At 38.6% G+C, this 18,518-nt stretch overlaps 1 protein-coding gene across 2 annotated transcripts; it reads left to right on the top strand.

Moving 5' to 3' along the window:
• Positions 1-1,053: 1,053 nt before the first annotated feature.
• NDUFA5 (NADH dehydrogenase (ubiquinone) 1 alpha subcomplex, 5) lies at positions 1,054-17,745 on the top strand. Of its 2 annotated transcripts, XM_010831738.1 has the most exons (5): positions 1,059-1,118; positions 1,422-1,466; positions 3,599-3,715; positions 10,951-11,016; positions 16,673-17,744. In XM_010831738.1, the coding sequence occupies exons 1-5, from the start codon at positions 1,098-1,100 to the stop codon at positions 16,772-16,774; spliced, it is 351 nt and encodes a 116-aa protein (XP_010830040.1). In that variant the 5' UTR covers positions 1,059-1,097; the 3' UTR covers positions 16,775-17,744. The 2 variants fall into 2 exon arrangements, with proteins under 2 accessions (XP_010830041.1, XP_010830040.1); XM_010831739.1 differs by lacking the exon at positions 3,599-3,715 and having other exon boundaries at positions 1,054-1,118; positions 16,673-17,745.
• Positions 17,746-18,518: the final 773 nt, after the last annotated feature.

An 18,518-nucleotide genomic window follows, 5' to 3' on the forward strand; every position in this document is an offset into this window, starting at 1 on the left:
AGTCTAGCTACTGGGTTGAGAATAATAACAGCAAAACAAAAAATAACACAGTCACCTGTGTATTGCTATGTTCCATGCATTGAGCCAGGCCCTTTACATATTTACAAACTCATTTGATATATCTCAGAAAGAGAGGCAAGAACTGAAGCAGGAAGACTTGTTCTGGTTATTTAATTCTTTTCTTACTGATTGAAGAAAATTCCTTATATATTCTAGGCACCACTTATCTTTTGGTGATTATGCTGCTGCTGCTGCTGCTAAGTCGCTCCAGTCGTGTCCAACTCTGTGCGACCCCATAGACGGCAGCCCACCAGGCTCCCCCGTCCCTGGGATTCTCCAGGCAAGAACACTGGAGTGGGTTGCCATTTCCTTCTCCAATGCATTAAAGTGAAAAGTGAAAGTGAAGTCAAAAGCTCAGTCGTGTCCGACTCCTAGCAACCCCATGGACTGCTCCATCCATGGGATTTTCCTGGCAAGAGTACTGGAGTGGGGTGCCATTGCCTTCTCCGATTGGTGATTATATATGGTTGCAAATATCTTCTCCCATTCTGTGGGCTGTTTTATTATTGATGCTTAAGCTACATGTAGTCTCAATTTTTTGTGCTCTTCTCTCATTGACTTTTTAAGCAAATGCCCCTTTTTAACAACAGTAGCCCCACGATTTTTAGTCTACCTGCTACCACTGCACTTGGCACAAACCTCTTTTGGAACTCTTACCCCATTACTTATTAACGCGAGTTTCGGTCATTGTTCTGTGAATTCCGGGATGTGAGATCCTGTCGTACAAATTCTGTCCCAGAAACTAACACACAATGGATGTTCAATAGATCTTTGTAAAGGTACAGGAACTGAGACGAGAGACATTTAAGAGAACTCTTTCCCTGATTGTGCTTGATTGAGAGACTTGTGCACTCCTTGCTCAGACATCAATTTTTCGCATAGGAGTGGGCGGTGCAACGCCTTTTGCTCCCCGGCAGAGCCTCAGCGGGCGGGGCCAAGCTGTTTCCAAGGTGACGGAGAGGCGGCCTCGGCGGTGGATTGAGCGGGTCTGAGAGAGGCTCCCAGAGGGCCGCGCGTCCCGGCTTCTCGGCGCTGTCATGGCGGGCTTGCTGAAGAAGGTGAGACGGGTGGAGGTCACTGCTGTAGTTTAGACTGCGGGAATGGAGTCAGTCCGCGGGTGGTGGCCTGAACTGGTGCGGGTAACGGTAATTCTTGGAGACTCATTTTGCTGTGCCCCTAGGGGTGACCAGTTTAGCGGCCTCGATTGGAGAGGCAGGAAAAACTCCGAACCAGAGGTTTTGAGACACCGGTAGCTGGTTTTAGGCCAGTTTTAGCCAAGACAGTGATGGTTTTGCTTTTCTTAACGTGGGAACCGTCGGAATTGTAGTTAACAGCCTGAATCTTGCTTGGTTTTTGAACAGACCACTGGCCTGGTGGGATTGGCTGTTTGTGAAACTCCACATGAGGTATGTACCTCTTTCCTTCCTGAGTTTCCAAGGAAGCCTAGAGCCCCGCGACCTTGTTTTTTGAGTGGTTAACGGAATACGGATGTTTCCGGCTCCGGATTTCAAGTCGGCGTGAGCTCTTAAAGACAATAGCGCTATTTAGTACTAAGTTGATTTGGTGCCACTTTTTATGTTTTTGTTGCCATGATCTCTTTCTCAAATCACTTTTCTTGTTGATTTTTTCCCGAGGCATTCTCGTGTTGTCACTTGTACTTTTGTGAGTGTTCTCCCCATTTTTCCACCTTTCTCCCCTGCCTCACTTTTCTTAAGTGCCTTGGATTCTATACACTTTGGATTACTAAGATAGTTCTACAGGAGTTGCCCCCTTTTGTCATCAGTTTTCCCTTCTAGTGGGACTTTACCGCTAATATTGTCATGCTTCCATAAAAAACCAAAAACCCTCCCTTGATCTTTTCCCTCCCTGCATAATCACGCCATCTCTCTCTTTTTTTCCTTTTCCTACTGTCATTACCACAGTTTAGTCCCTTGTTCTTGTTTAGAGAATTGCAACAACTTTGTTACTGGTCTTGCTCCTTTATCATTTTTTTAACTGGCTACTGCCAGATTAATTTTTCTGAGGCACACATCTAATCAGAATTTCCATAAATCTTTTAATTGCCCACAGAATAAAGCCCAAATGCTTTCTTTGACATGCAGAACCCACATACAACCTGATTCGCTTTTCCTCTAAACTTATCTCCTAAGCATTTCCTATGTGTACTAAACTCTAGCCTCATGCTGTCCAATGAAAATATAATGCAAGTCATAAATGTAAACTATGTTTGTATTAATAGTTCAAAATTTTCTAGGAATTACTTTTTTAATAAAGAAAGGATAATATATATATTTTAACCAACACATCAAAATATTACCATTTCAATGTGTGTGTGTGTGTGTGTGTGTTATTTGCTCAGTCATGTCCAACTCTTTGCGCCGCCCGGGACCTGTCAGGCTCCTCTGTCCATGGAATTCTCCAGGCCAGAAGGGAGTGAGTAGCCACTTCCTTCTCCAGGGGATCTTCCCAACCCAGGGATCGAACCCAGGTCTCCCACATTGTAGACAGAGGCTTTACTGTCTGAGCCAGGAGGGAAGTCGGTGTGTAAGATTGCCTTTTCTAACATCTTCAAGTGTCTCAGTCCTGCCATCCCTCCAGTCTGTCTCAGATGCTGCCTTTTCTAGGAAACCTTCTCTGATATCTGCTGATGGACTCTCTTTCCCCAATAGAATAATAATGCTATTATTTATTGAAACTTACGTGTGCCAGGTACTGTTCTAAGTTATACAGGATCCTTTGAAATTGATGTTATTAACACCCCCATTTTAGAACCTAAGTCTCTTACAAGACCTTGTATTTTCATACCCTTAAATTTAAAAATGAGGTTAAACCACCCCCCTCACACACAATTCAGATTATATGTTATCTGACAAGCTCTACATTAGTATAGTAAAATACTCTCTATTATGGAACATCATCGTCAAGTATAAAGTCTAAATATGCAGAGTACTTTTTAATAAAAATGGTTCTTAGAGGCCCTCAAGATTGGTTTTGTTTATTCATATATATGGTGAATATATATGAATGAAATTAGATATTGCACCTATGGTGTTATACACTTTAAAACAAATTTCAAATACAAAGAAATAATAAGGAAAAATTCTTCATTAGTTGGTATGTTTATGATTATACTTACTATTAATGTACTGTTGTGAATTCAGATCTGCTAAATTAACTTTCCTGTGGCTCAGTGATAAAGAATCCATCTGCCAATGCAGGAGACCAGGGTTTGATCCCTGGATGGGGAAGATCCCCTGGAGGAGTAAATGGCAACCCACCCTAGTATTCTTACCTGGGAAATCCCATGGATACAGCAGACTGTGGGCTACAGTCCAAAGGGTCGCAAGGAGTTGGACACACCTGAGTGACTACGTGGCAGCAGCGAAAGGGGGTAGATAAGCATAAATAAGAAATTGCAGCAAGGAATAATGCTTTCTTTAAAAACAGGTGTGAATTTTTTTTTTTTTAAATATCATCTGTGAAACTTTTAAATCTTTGGTGATATTTTAAACTGGAAATATGTATGTTGTCTTTTCAGAGGCTAAAAATATTGTATACAAAAATTCTTGATGTTCTTGGACACATCCCTAAAAATGCAGCATATAGAAAGTATACAGAACAGATTACAAATGAGAAGCTGAGTATGGTTAAAGCGGTAAGTAGCTAACTTGGTTTGTTTTTCTAGGATTTTTGGTATGCAGTGCAGCATTTAACAAAGCAAATTCACTTGATTACTTTTTGCATTTTCTGCACACTTTCCTCTCTCATTTCTAATCTCCTTCCTTTCATGTGTTTCTTCCATTGTTTCTCCCTTTCATTCATCAGACTCCTGTCTACCTGAATACTTTTTATATCACAAGCACTACTAAACACAGGATTGAAAGAATAAGATCAAGTCCCTTCCTTACATTAACATTATAACTTTCTTTTATCTCTGTTACCTGTCAAGTCCTTTATTGATCTTTACCTCTTATATATCGATACATCAATCTTTATTTCATTTTTCTAGTTTTAAGAGTAGAGAAGAGTGAAAGCAAAATGGAAAAAAAATATATATGTTGTGTTTAACACCTGTCAGGACTAGCTATTTTAAAAAGTGCTTTGTTACCAAAAAAAAAGAGGACCAAGTTAGTTTCTTAACTGTCAGAAATTATATTGAGCATTGTTATGGACTGAATGTGTCCTCCCAGATTCATATTTTGAAGCCCCAACCTCCAGTGCGGAGTAATTAAGATTAATGAGAGCATAAGAGTGGTACCTGATCCAATAGGATTAGTGTCATTATAAGAAGAGACACCAGAGAGTTGGCATTCTTTGCCATGTAAGGACACAGCAAGAAGGTCAATGTGTATAAGCCATGAAGAGAGCTCCCACCAGAAACTGACTCTGTTGTACCTTGGCCTTGGACTCCAGTCTCCAGAATTGTGAGAAAATAAATTTTTCTCATTTGAGCCATCCAGTCTGTGTATGGTATGTATGGTATTTTGTTATGGCAGCCCAGGTAGACTAATAGAAGCATTTTACAGCTTCTGAATCATAGACCCTAGACAGGCACACAATAGACTGCTGCCACTTCTTTTAGAACAAACTATATTGCACTCTTGGTAAATTTCCACACTAGCAGTTATTTCATGGACTTTTGTTATTATCCAAAGTAGTGTCCATAAATCCCCAAAGTAATTTACATGTATGTAGTAAGTGGCCCTAATAAAGTTTTCTTATTATTAGATCACCAACCTCTGTAGTCCAGAGGAAATTCTTACATTTTCTGCAGGTATATGGCAAAACAGTGCAATTTGATTTGGAACTTCTGTTCTTATCTTGGCAGATCTGGAAGTAATTTGCAGATTTTATGTATCTAAGGGAGATACTAACATTTCTTTTCAATTCCTCTTTAAGGAAAACGGGCTGATGCATTTTCTCCCATCTCTAAATAAGAAATTTCACTTTTTTTTTTTTTTTTCATGAGGTGAACCTCTTCATCTGTGTATTCTACTCTTTCTCTGCTTTTCCTTCTCCATAACCTTCAGTTCAGTTCAGTTGCTCAATTGTGTCTGACTCTTTGCGACCCCATGGCCTGCAGCACGTTAGGCCTCCCTGTCAATCACCAACTCCCGGAATTTACTCAGACTCATGTTCATTGAGTTGGTGATGCCATCCAACCATCTCATCCTCTGTCACCCCTTCTCTTCCCACTTTCAATCTTTCCCATCATCAGGGCCTTTTCCAATGAGTCAGTTCTTTGCATCAGGTGGCTAAAGTATTGGAGTTTCAGCTTCAACATCAGTCCTTCCAATGAGTATTCAGGACTGATTTCCTTTAGAATGGACTGATTGGATCTCCTCTCAGTCCAAGGAATTCTCAAGAGCCTACTTCAACACCACAGTTCACAAGCATAAATTCTTGGCCCTCAGCTTTCTTTATGGTCCAACTCTCACATCTGTACATGACTACTGGAAAAACCATAGTTTTGACTAGACAGAGCTTTGTTGGCAAAGTAATGTCTCTGCTTTTTAATATGCTGTCTAGATTGGTCATAACTTTTCTTCCAAGGAGCAAACATCTTTTAATTTCATGGCTGCAGTCATCATCTGCAGTGATTTGGAGCCAAAAAAATAAAGTCAGTCACTTTTTCCATTTTTTCCCCATATGTTTGCCATGAAGTGATGGGGCCTGATGCCATGATCTTAGTTTTCTGAATGTTGAGTTTTAAGACAACTTTGTCATTCTCCACTTTCACTTTCATCAAGAGGCTCTTTAGTTCTTCTTCGCTTTCTGCTATAAGGGTGGTGTCATATCTGAGGTTATTGTTATTTCTCCCAGCAGTCTTGATTCTAGCTTGTGCTTCATCCAGCCCAGCGTTTCTCATGATATACTCTGCATGTAAGTTAAATAAGCAATGTGACAGTATACAGCCTTGACGTACTCCTTTTCCTATTTGGACCCAGTCTATTGTTCCATGTCCAGTTCTAACTATTGCTTCTTGACCTGCATACAGATTTCTCAGGAGGCAGGTCAGGTGGTCTGGTATTCCCTTCTCTTTAAGAATTTTCCACAGTTTGTTGTCATCTACACAGTCAAAGGCTTTGGCGTAGTCCATAAAGCAGAAGTAGATGTTTTTCTGAAACTCTCTTGCTTTTTCGATGATCCAACGGATGTTGGCAATTTGATCTCTGGTTCCTCTGTCTTTTCTAAATATAGCTTGAGCATCTGGAAGTTCACGGTTCACGTACTGTTGAAGCCTGGCTTGGAGAATTTTAAGCATTACTTTGGTAGCATGTGAGATGAGTGCAATTGTGCAGTAGTTTGAGCATTCTTTGGCATTGCCTTTGTTTGGGACTGGAATGAAAACTGACCTTTTCCAGTCCTGTGGCCACTGCTGAGTTGTCCAAATTTTCTGGCATATTGAGTGCAGCACTTTCACAGCATCATCTTTCAGGATCTGAAATAGCTCACCTGGAATTTCATCACGTCTACTAGCTTTGTTCGTAGTGATACTTCCTAAGGCCCACTTGACTTGGCATTCCAGGATGTCTGGCTCTAGGTGAGTATCACCCCATCGTGATTATCTGGGTCATGAAGATTTTTTTGTATAGTTCTTCTGTGTATTCTTGCCACCTCTTCTTAATACCTTTTGCTTCTATTAGGTCCATACCATTTCTGTCCTTTATTGAGCCCATCTTTGCATGAAATATTCCCTTGTATCTCTAATATTCTTGAAGAGATCTCTGGTCTTTCCCATTCTATTGTTTTCCTCTATTTCTTTTCATTGATTGCTAAGGAAGGCTTTCTTATCTCTCCTTGCTATTCTCTGAAACTCTGCATTCAAATGGGTATATCTTTCCTTTTCTCCTTTGCCTTTCACTTCTCTTCTTTTCTCAGCTATTTGTAAGGCCTTCTCAAACAACCATTTTGCCTTTTTGCATTTCTTTTTCTTGGGGATGGTTTTGATCACTGCCTCCTGTGCACTGTCAAAACCTCCATCTATAGTTCTTCAGGCACTCTGTCTATCAGATCTGATCCCTTGAATCTATTTGTCATTTCTACTGTATAATCATAAGGGGTTTGATTTAGGTCATACCTGAATGGTCTAGTGGTTTTCCTGACTTTCTTCAATTTAAGTCTGAATTTGGCAATAAGGAGTTTATGATCTGATGAGCCACAGTCAGCTCACAGTCTTGTTTTTGTTGACTGTATAGAGCTTCTTCGTCTTTGGCCGCAAAGAATATAATTGATCTGATTTTGGTATTGACCGTCTGGTGATGTCCATGTGTAGAGTCTTATCTTTTGTTTTTCCCTGTAACCTTTTCCCCCTTTAATTATTTCTTTGTTTTTCTTTTAGTCTCCATTTTATCATCATCTTTCAATTAACCTCAAAATGTATTTAGCTTTTTCTTACCTTAAAAGAAAACTTATCCTTTTGTTCCCTTTACTTTTGCCAGTGTCAGGCAAAGAATAGTTCACTGTTACTGCTTTCATTTAGTTCTAAAATTCTTTTCTCTGACTGTTGTCTTATTTCAGTTGTCTTATTAAATTGGCTGTGTGTAGTTCCATCATATTTTATTTTGTTTGGTGTTTTCTCAAAGGCTGAGTTTAAGAATTTATGCTTGGCCTGTTTAACCATCTAGCTACCTTTATCTGCATGATGTTGCTGTACAGCCAGGTTTGGGAACCAGTGGCATAGGGAATAAAGCCCTTATCATCGTTTGGAAGCCCCCTAAGATCTGGCTGTCAGTTATCTTCTCAATCTTACCTTGTCGTTTCCTGTTTTGTACACTATGCTTCACTAACGCAAGCCTGTTGACAGTTATATGAATTCCATGTGATTTTATTTTTGGTTTCTTTGTATTTTCTGTTCCTCCTTCCTGTAATAACCTTACTTTCTCTGCCAGGCAGTTCTTGCTCAGCTCTCAAGATCTGTTGCTTCCTCTGTGAAGCCTTTTATAATGTCTGTAGCGATGGCAACCCACTCCGGTCCTCTTGCCTGGAAAATCCCATGGACGGAGGAGCCTGGTAGGCTGCCGTCCATGGGGTCGCTAAGAGTTGGACACGACTGAGTGACTTCCCTTTCACTTTTCACTTTTCATGCATTGGAGAAGGAAATGACAAACCCACTCCAGTGTTCTTGCCTGGAGAATCCCAGGGACGGGAGAGCCTGGTGGGCTGCTGTCTATGGGATCACACAGAGTCGGACATGACTGAAGTGACTTAGCAGCAGCAGCAGTAGTCTATAAGCTACTTGTAGATTGCATTTTTCTTTTTATCTCAAAAATCTAGCTTAATGCCTGACATTTAATAAGTTTCTTAGAAATGTTTGTTTATCCAAAGTGCGTATTACAAATATTAAGAACATCAAGCACTGTGTATTAATAATATCTGTATTGCTGAAACCTGTTTGATAAAATCAGCACAGATTTTACACCCCCCAATAGAGCCATAGAATCTTCACTGACTGTTATAATGATTATAAAGTTTATATTTACTAAATTTAAAATAAAAATAAAATTTTTCCCCCAGATTATACTAGGGAGATAGTAATAGCATAGTGGTGAAAAGCATTGGTTTGTGGCCTTTGCAAAATTTTCATCTCAGGTCTAATACTTACTTGGTGAGTTGGCATATGGCCCATTTTCTGTCTCAATTTCATCTATAACAGGTATAATAATACCTTCATTCATCACTTGTTAGCACTGAATGGGTGATATATGTACAGTTTCTTAACACAGTTGCAAGCATATAGGGAGCATTCAGTCCATGGTACCTTATTAAGCTTGGTGGCATTACACTGTTAGTAAATAAAAATCACATTATTGACTCAAGTAAGACAAATTTTCAATTGTTTTTCCCAAAACAAGTTTTTCCTGAGTTGAAAATAATGTTGAATATTCCTTTTCTTCTTTATATTCTTCCTCTTAGGTCTTTACAGTAATGACCAGCTTCCCTTTTTAGGCTTCATAGCTCAGTCATTTTGAGTTAAAACAGTCTTAATCAAACCATTCATCTGCTTTCTTTTTCCTTTTCTATTTTGTATGTATTCAGGAGACACTTACTGCATGTCTGTCACATACCACATATGGTTCTGGGCATGGAAGCTAGTGCCTACATGGCAATGAACAAAACATAAAAATTCCTGCCTTAGAGATTATACACTAATGATGGGAGGCAAGTAAATAAATAAGTGAATAAAGAAGTACATTGCATACATAGTATGTTAGAATGTAGTATAAAGTGAAGGAAATTAAGGAAGGAAGAATGATGTATAGGAGGTACTAGGGTGATGAGGGGTGTTACAGTATGTATTAGTTTCCTATGACTGCTATAACAAATTACAACAACCTTGGTGAGTTAAAACAACAGAAATGTATTGTCTTGCATTTCTGGAAGCCAGAAGTCTAAAATGAGTAGTATTAGGGCCCAAGTCAAGGTGTCAGCAGGCCTGCACTCCCTTTGGAGGTTCTAGGACAGAATTCATTCCTTGCCTCTTTAAGGAGTGGTGGACTTTTGGTATTCCTTGGCTTATGACTAAGTCGTTCCAGTCTTTGCCTTTGTGGCCACATTACTTTCTTCTCTGCCTCTATCTTACAAGGATACATATGATTGTATTCATATTTAGGGCCCATTCAGATAATCTAGGATAATCTCCCCATTCCAAGATCTGTACTCATATCTGCAAAGTATTTGCCATATAAGGTAACATTCAGTGATTCCAGGGACTAGTTCACGTGCATTTTGTGTGGCATTGTTCCAGCCTACCACTGTATACATTATCAGAGTACTCCGCATTAAGATGTATGAGTGAAGACTTTGATGAAAGTGGAGGAACATGGCATACAGATGCCTTGGGTCAGCCAGCAGACGCCCTGAGACAGATGCCAGTTCCTATAGAAAATAACTTTTTTTTCCCCTCCCTCTTTTCATTCTATTTATTAAGCCAAGAAAATACCCTGTTTACGTTTGCACATGTATATATAGGACATGGTTTCTGACTCTCAAAAAGTGTAGTCTACTAGAAAATAAATATATGTTATTGAATGTTCTAGTTACTATATTAACATCTCTCTTTACAAAACCTTTTATTGAATAATATACAGAAATCAATGTGCAGAAGTCATAAGTGTAGAACTTGATGTATTTTCACAAAGCAATCCACGTGTCAACACCAAATCAAAAAAGAGAACAATTCCAGAATGCCCAAACCCTCTCTTTACCCTCAAGGTTATTACCCTCCTAAAGATAGCTACTCTTCTTACCTCTAATACCACAAATTCATTTTGCCTGGTTTTGAACTTTTTATGAGTGGAATCATCATTATGTATTTGGTTTCTTTTGCTTAATATTATGTTTGAGAGAATTATCTGTGTTGTGAACAGTTTTAGTTTGTTCATCCTCTTGCTCTATGGTATTATATTCAAATATAATAATTTATTCTATTATTTATGGTCATTTGGATTGTTTTTAGTTTGGAGCTGTAATTTGTGCTACTTTGAACATTCTTGAACCTGTCATTTGATTAATGTACTATGCATTTCTGTTTGATATCTATCTAGGAGTAGAGTTCTGGGTCATAGGGTAGCATTTATTTTTAATGCTAATGTTTAAGGGATAGGAAATACTCAGAGAATAAAGCATTATTTAAAATCTCTATTTCAGAAAAACTGAATTAAACATCATATTCTTACCCTTGATAAGCATGTCATTAAATGTTTAACCCTTTTAATATTAAGACAGAAAAGCAATAAAATAGTAGAGAGACAAAATGGCTTTTCACCAGATATTTGGTAAAAAGTAGCAACGGTACAGTGAAAGAAAAGTTAATTATGTCTGTCACATTAATTGCTTTTTGTGCTGCTTTGTTTAAATATGTTTTTCTCTTTTCTCCTTAAATTATAGGAACCTGATGTTAAAAAACTAGAAGAGCGACTGCAGGGTGGCCAAATAGAAGAGGTGATTCTTCAGGTAAAGAAAAAATTGAGCATTCAGATATTTGGCTTTAAGTGTTCAAAGGCACAATGTATAGAGGTATAAAACTGACTTTCCAGAAAGAAAGGAAAACTAAAATTTTTAATTTATATCAACTCATCAAATATAAGACTAGTCACATAAGCAAATACATACTTCTGACATGCTTGTCAGTTAAATATTTATTATCATTTTGACTATTGAAGGTTAAATTTTTATACTGCATGTCTTTGTTTTGTATTTCATATTTTGTAAATTACATCTTTAATGTTTTTACTGTGTTTCTCTTTATATTTTCTTTTTGAGTTTTTTTTTTTTTTTTGACTGTGTTGCATGGCATGAAGGTATCTTAATTCCCCAACCAGGGATCAAACCTGCACCCCGTCCAGTAGAATCATGAAATCCCAATCACTGGAAGGCCAGGGAAGTCCCAAGCTTTTTTTTTGTAATAAAATATTAGCCTTTAATTTTTGCTATATTATCTGTTTTTTTTTTTTTTTAAAGTCTATCTTTGCCTTTTGACTTTAGTTGAATATTTTCTCCCATATTTAGAGATTTTAAAATTTTTTATTTGGTAAAATCACCTTCCCCTTTCTCACTTCCCCTACAATCTGCTCTCTTTGCCAATATTATAGGTTTAGAATGTCTTCCCCTTATAAGAATCTAATAAACATTCAACTGTGTTTCATTTAATATTTTTAAAAACTGTAACCATTTCTTATTTTTTCTTCCTTTTTATCAAAGTATATTACCAATGACATATATACAATTGTACAGTGATATACGTGATATACAATGATATACCAATGATACACAAATTCAAAAGAATTGTTGGAGGTCTCTCCTAAAAGAGGAATGGAGCATTCAGATAGCTTTCTATGAATGGAGACTGTTTCAGTCACTCAAAGGTCTGTCTTCTTGGCCTTTCTATTCCTTTGCTGGGTGGAATATGGTACTAGATATAGTATTGTGGGAACGTGCTGCACACTTACTGTTTTCCTCCTGTTCCTCTTTTATATCTGATTTCACTTGGATCTTGACTTTAGTTTAGTTGATACATTAATTTATCATGCTAAAGTCTTAGGGTACACTAAGTATTTTTAAGTTAGCTGTATAAGTCTTACATCTTCATGGGCAATATTAGGGTCAAATTCATTTTAATAATGTTTTATTTAACCTAAGAGATCTAAAATATCATTGAAACATATCATTAATATAGAAAGTAAGACACTGAAAAAGTTTTTTGAATACTGAGTGTTTAAAATCTGGGATGTATTTTATACTCTCAGCACATCTGAATTTGAACTAGCTATATTTTTAGTACTCTCTCAATAGTCATAGGTAGGAAGTGGCTACGTTATTGGACAGCCCATTTCTAGAGGGCCAGTATGAGAAAAATAAGAAGGCCGGAGAAGAGGGAGGGAGTGGAGCTACATGTAGCTGAGTTGAGCTCCATGAGATAGGGCTGACCTCAGTTATATTTAAGGACATGGACCTTCCCCAGCCTGGGCTTCCCAAGTGGCTCGGTGGCAAAGAAACCACCTGCCAATGTAGGAAACACAGGTTCAATCCCTGGCTTGGGAAGATCCTCTGAAGAAGGAAATGGCAACCCACTCCATATTCTTGCCTGGAAAATCCCATGGACGGAGGAGCGTGGTGGGCCACAGCTCATGGGTTTGCAACAGAATTGGAGACAACTTCTCTACTAATCAACAACAACCCTCCCCAGCCTGCTGTCACTTGGGGAAATAGAGAAAGATGAGTGTTCAAGAGAAACAGGCTACAGGGCAGTCAGAAAAAGAGCACTCTTTTATTTTTAATAAAGGATATTTTTAATAAGGGACATTTTTAATCAGTATTTTCCCAATTTCAGCAATAAATACCTCTGATCCCAGATAACTCTGGAGTTCTGTGAAGACCTATAAGACGTTCTAGAACTAACACCCAAGAAAGATGTTCTTTTCATCATAGGGGACTGGATTCCAGAAGGAGGAACTCAAAAGATGCCTGGAATAACAAGACAAATTTGGCCTTGGAGTACAAAATGAAGCAGGGCAAAGGCTAACAGATTTTGCCAAGAGAACGCACTGCTCATAGCAAACACCCTCTTCCAACAATACAAGAGAAAACTACACATGAACATCACCAGATGGTTAATACTGAAATCAGATTGATTATATTCTTTGTGGCCAAAGACGGAGAAGCTCTGTACAGTCAGCAAAAACAACACTGCGAGTTGACTGTGGCTCAGATCATGAACTTCTTATTGCCAAATTCAGACTTAAATTGAAGAAAGTCAGGAAAACCACTAGACCATTCAAGTATGACCTAAATCAAACCCCTTATGATTATACAGTGGAAATGACAAATAGATTGAAGAGATCAGATGTGATAGAGTACCTGAAGAACTATGGATGGAGGTTTCTGACATTGTATTAGAAGCAGTGATCAAAATCATCCCCAAGAAAAAGAAATGCAAAAGGGCAAAATGGTTGTTTGAGAAGGCCTTACAAATAGCTGAGAAAAGAAGAGAAGTGAAAGGCAAAGGAGAAAAGGAAAGATATACCCATTTGAATGCAGAGTTCCAGAGAATAGCAGGGAGAGATAAGAAAGCCTTCCTCAGCAATCAATGCAAAGAAATAGAGGAAAACAATAGACTGGGAAAGACTAGAGATCTCTTCAAGAAAATTAGAGATACAAGGGAATATTTCATGCAAAGATGGGCTCAATAAAGGACAGAAATGGTATGGACCTAATAGAAGCAGAAGGTATTAAGAAGAGGTGGCAAGAATACACAGAAGAACTATACAGAAAAGATCTTCATGATGATGTGATCACTCACCTAGAGCCAGACATCCTGGAATGTCAAGTCAAATAGGCCTTAGGGAACATCACTACGAACAAAGTTAGTGGAGGTGATAGAATTCCAGTTGAGCTATTTCAGATCCTGAAAGATGATGCTGTGAAAGTGCTACACTCAGTATGCCAGCAAATTTGGAAAACTCAGCAGTGGCCATAGGACTGGAAAAGGTCAGTTTTCATTCCAGTCCCAAAGAAGGGCAATATCAGAGAATGTTCAACCACTGCACAGTTGCAATCATTTCACTCACTAGTTAAGTAATGCTTAAAATTCTCCAAGCCAGGATTCAACCATCAACTTCCAGATGTTCAAGCTGGATTTAGAAAAAGCAGAGGAACCAGATATCAAATTGCCAACATCTGTTGGATGATCGAAAAAACAGAATTCCAGAAAAACATCTACTTCTGCTTTATGGACTACGCCAAAGCCTTTGTGTGAATCACAACAAACTGTGGAAAATTCTTAAAGAGAAGGGAATACCAGACCACCTGACCTGCCTCCTGAGAAATCTGTATGCAGGTCAGGAAGCAACAGTTAGAGCCGGACATGGAAAACAGACTGGTTCCAAATCGGGAAAGGAGTACGCCAAGGCTGTATGTTGTCACCCTGTTTGTTTAACTCTTATGCAGAGTACATCATGCATAATATCGGGCTGGATGAAGTGCAAACTGGAATCAAGATTGCCAGGAGAAATATCAATAACCTCAGATATGCAGATGATACCATTCTTATGGCAGAAAGTGAAGAGGAACTAAAGAGCCTCTTGAAAGTGAAAGAGGGGAGTGAAAAAGCTGGCTTAAAACTCAACATTCAAAAAAAGATAATTGCATCCAGTCTCATTACTTCATGGAAAATAGAGGGGAAACAATGGAAACAATGAGAAAATTTATTTTTTTGTGGGGTGGGGTGCTCCAAAATCAGAGAAGGCAATGGCAACCCACTCCAGTACTCTTGCCTGGAAAATCCCATGGACAGAGGAGCCTAATAGGCTGCAGTCCATGGGGTCATGAAGAGTCAGACACTTACTGAGCGACTTCACTTTCACTTTTCACTTTCATGCATTGGAAAAGGAAATGGCAACCCACTCCAGTGTTCTTTCCTGGAGAATCCCAGGGACGGCAGAGCCTGGTGAGCTGCCGTCTGTGGGGTCGCACAGTCGGACACGACTGAAGCGACTTAGCAGCAGCAGCAGCAGCAGCAGCTCCAAAATCACACAGATGGTGACTGCAGTCATGAAATTAAAAGATGCTTGCTTCTTGGAAGAAAAGCTATGACAAACCTAGACAGTATATTAGAAAGCAGAGACATGACCTTGCTGTCAAAGGTCCGTCTAGTCAAAGCTATGATTTTTCCACCAGTCCTGTATGGATGTGAGAGTTGGAATATAAAGAAAGCTGAGCACTGAAGAATTGATGCTTTTGAACTTTGGTGTTGGGGAAGACTCCTTGGACTCCAAGGAGATTGAACCATTCATCCTAAAGGAAATCAATACCTGAATATTCATTGGAAGGACTGATACTGAAGCTGAAATTCCAATACTTTGGCCACCTGATGCGAAGAACTGACTCACTGGAAAAGATGAAGGGAAAGATTGAGGGCAGGAGGAGAAGGGGACGACAGAGGATGAGATGATTGGATGGCATCACCGACTTGATGGACATGAGTTTGAGTGAACTCCGGGAGTTGGTGAAGGACTGGGAGGCCTGGTGTGCTGCACTCCATGGGGTTGCAAAGATTTGGACACAACTGAGTGAGCTGAATTGATTCTTTAACTCATTGTTTGTATACATTTTAGACTGTTACCACTAAATGTATGTGCCTGTTCTACATCACTGGCATAGAAACTAAGCACTCGTTCTGTGTTTGAATTCCTTCTCTCATATTCTGACAAGTGTTCAGCAGTGTTCTGCTGCTGCTAAGTCACTTCAGACGTGTCCAACTCTGTGTGACCCCATAGACGGCAGCCCACCAGGCTCCCTCGTCCCTGGGATTCTCCAGCCAAGAACACTGGAGTGGGTTGCCATTTCCTTCTCCAATGTGTGAAAAGTGAAAGTGAAGTCGCTCAGTTGTGTCCGACCCTCAGCAACCCCATGGACTGCAGCCTTCCAGGCTCCTCCATCCATGGGATTTTCCTGGCAAGAGTACTGGAGTGGGGTGCCATTGCCTTCTCCAGTGTTCTTCTAGTGGCCAGAGTTGTCATAGATCTTTTGCTATAGAAAATAATGTGAAGCAAAAAGATAACTAAAATATATTTGTTAAATATGTTATAATTGTGTTTAAAAGGAAAATAAATGTAGCATAATCTGATTAAGGAAACTGATTCAATTGATGAATAAAAATATAACTGTTCTATTATTATATTCTGTAGATCTCTGCTTTACATATTGTTGGTCTAACATTATTATGGATCATGAAATCAGTTAGGTAGACTGTGACTAGTTTTTTTTTTTTTTTTTACATTCATCAGAAAATTGAGTATGACAGCTAGTAAAGGTAATGATATTTTTAGTTTTGTTTTAGTTATATGTGTATGTCATGGATCCTTTACTCACCAACTAAATTTTGAACACTCTAAAAGCAAATTTTAATTAAACAGAAAAATCAAATGCCATCCTTTCTCACTCATGATGAAGGTAATTTATTTAAGTATGTTCCACATTTGATGATGAAACAGCTTATTAGGTATTAACATGTACGAAGTACTTCTAAATAGTTATATTTCAGTTATTAGCTATGGTAAATACCTACTAAACAATATAATCAAATGATCTTTTAAAAATCTTTTATTAACAGGCTGAAAACGAACTAAGTCTGGCAAGAAAAATGATCCAGTGGAAACCATGGGAGCCTTTAGTGGAAGAGCCTCCAGCCAGCCAATGGAAATGGCCAATATAAACAGCATTAACTAACTTATCTGTTGATAGGAGACTGATGTAATTAAATATTCTGTTATATGTTAAAAAATGTTTCCTTATTATCTTATCATCAAGATAACTGATACAAAACACATTTAAGCGACTTGTTAAAGTTGATGATGGTAATTTGTGAATTCAGTTTTTGATTTGTAGAGCATTCAAGTTATTTCAAAGGTAATTAAAAAAAAAAAAAACAGGTTGTGGGAAGATTGAAACTTAATTGGAAAAATTCCAATAGATCATAGTGTAGGGGCTGTATTCGAAAGGTGAAGTATTTTTAGTAGTATCTTTAACAGATGATTTAATTTTTATTCTGGAAAAACATAATTATTATTGTTGTTTAAACAAATTAATAGGTCACTGTTTAAAGTGAGGTAGTAAGGAAGAAACCATCAAATTAGAATTCATTGTACACTTGGGAAAATTGATTTTGTATTTGAAAGAAAGATTTTTATTTATAGTAGTAGTTGGAAAAACTTTTGTCTCATTTAAGGAAATTAGTTTTCTGGCCCTTAGTCTTTAGTTTTCTTGATAACCAAAATATATCAGGATAGAGGGAGAATTTCTGTAAAAGAAGAGACACTAAGAGTTCCTAAAGTTTATCTGACATACTGCTACTGCTACTGCTAAGTTGCTTCAGTCATGTCCGACTCTGTGCGACCCATAGACGGCAGCCCACCAGGCTCCCCCGTCCCTGGGATTCTTCAGGCAAAAACACTGGAGTGGGTTGCCATTTCCTTCTCCAAGGAAATGACATACAGATAGGCTTATATTCACAACATCTTAGTTGTATGCTTATAACTTCAAAGTGGAATCGTTAAGTAGTTTTCACTACTTTTCAGTGTAAGTGCAGTTGGATATCAAACAGAAGATAACTGCTGTTCAAAGAAAGAAGCAGTTTGGTAAGTTTAAGGTTAAACAAAAATAAAATTACTTTTCATTTGTCCTCACCTTTTGTTTTTGTTAATAGCTGCCTCTCATGTCTAAATACTTAAATTTGGTAGTTCTTACCTTCAAAGGTAGTATTTTTATTTTTATTTTTTTTCACCATCGAAGGCAGCTAACATTATTCAGTGCTGCTGGTGGGGCCAGGAGTGAGCAGCCTGTTGGCCTCCATGTCTGAGCTGGCTTCCCTGAGGGCTGCCTGGTCCACATTTGCAAAGTGGGGCACAAGTGGGTCAACAAGAAGTTGACCGTCTTCTCTGTGGTCAACCCAGCTGTGGGCCTGCTTCTCACTTGCTACGGGCTGCTCCTTCAGGTCCACCTTGGTCTTGTCACCAGATTCTTCCCGTAGCAGATTTGGGGACCTATACTACAAGGGCAAGACTTGTTGGGTTGCCTTCAGATGTTAAGGTCCTTTACCTGGTGCTTCAGCAGGCTTTTCAAATGAGCCTTCCCACAGGACCAGCTCTTCTAATGCCTTCTGACAAGCAAGATGGTATTCCGGAGAGTCTGTGTCCTGTTTCACAAGGTACTCTTCCATAAATTGAAGATCATTTTCATTATTCTCAAGAGGCCAAAATCTTTAGGTCTTGCAGGACTTAATGTTCTTTAACTGCAGAAAGAGGACATTAGATCTTGAACCCTTGCCAATTCCCCAGTTATCTATTAATATATCAGACCTCAATCACTGGAAGGTAGTTGCTAATCTCACTTTTTTTTTTTTATTCTTCTAAGGGAGAAAATCAACAGTGCTCCGTAGAAGAAAATTCCCACATGTAGGC

The sequence above is a fragment of the Bison bison genome, unplaced genomic scaffold, assembly GCF_000754665.1.
Source record: "Bison bison bison isolate TAMUID 2011002044 unplaced genomic scaffold, Bison_UMD1.0 scf7180017864530, whole genome shotgun sequence".
NCBI classification, from domain to species: Eukaryota; Metazoa; Chordata; class Mammalia; order Artiodactyla; family Bovidae; genus Bison; species Bison bison.

What these genes read in the sequence shown, in the direction of transcription:
- NDUFA5 (XM_010831738.1), top strand. Translation starts at nt 1,098, where the DNA reads ATGGCGGGCTTGCTGAAGAAG. An exon ending in TGGCGGGCTTGCTGAAGAAG is followed by an intron (nt 1,119 to 1,421) that starts GTGAGACGGGTG and finishes GTTTTTGAACAG; the next exon opens with ACCACTGGCCTGGTGGGATT. An exon ending in TAGAAGAGGTGATTCTTCAG is followed by an intron (nt 11,017 to 16,672) that starts GTAAAGAAAAAA and finishes TTTTATTAACAG; the next exon opens with GCTGAAAACGAACTAAGTCT.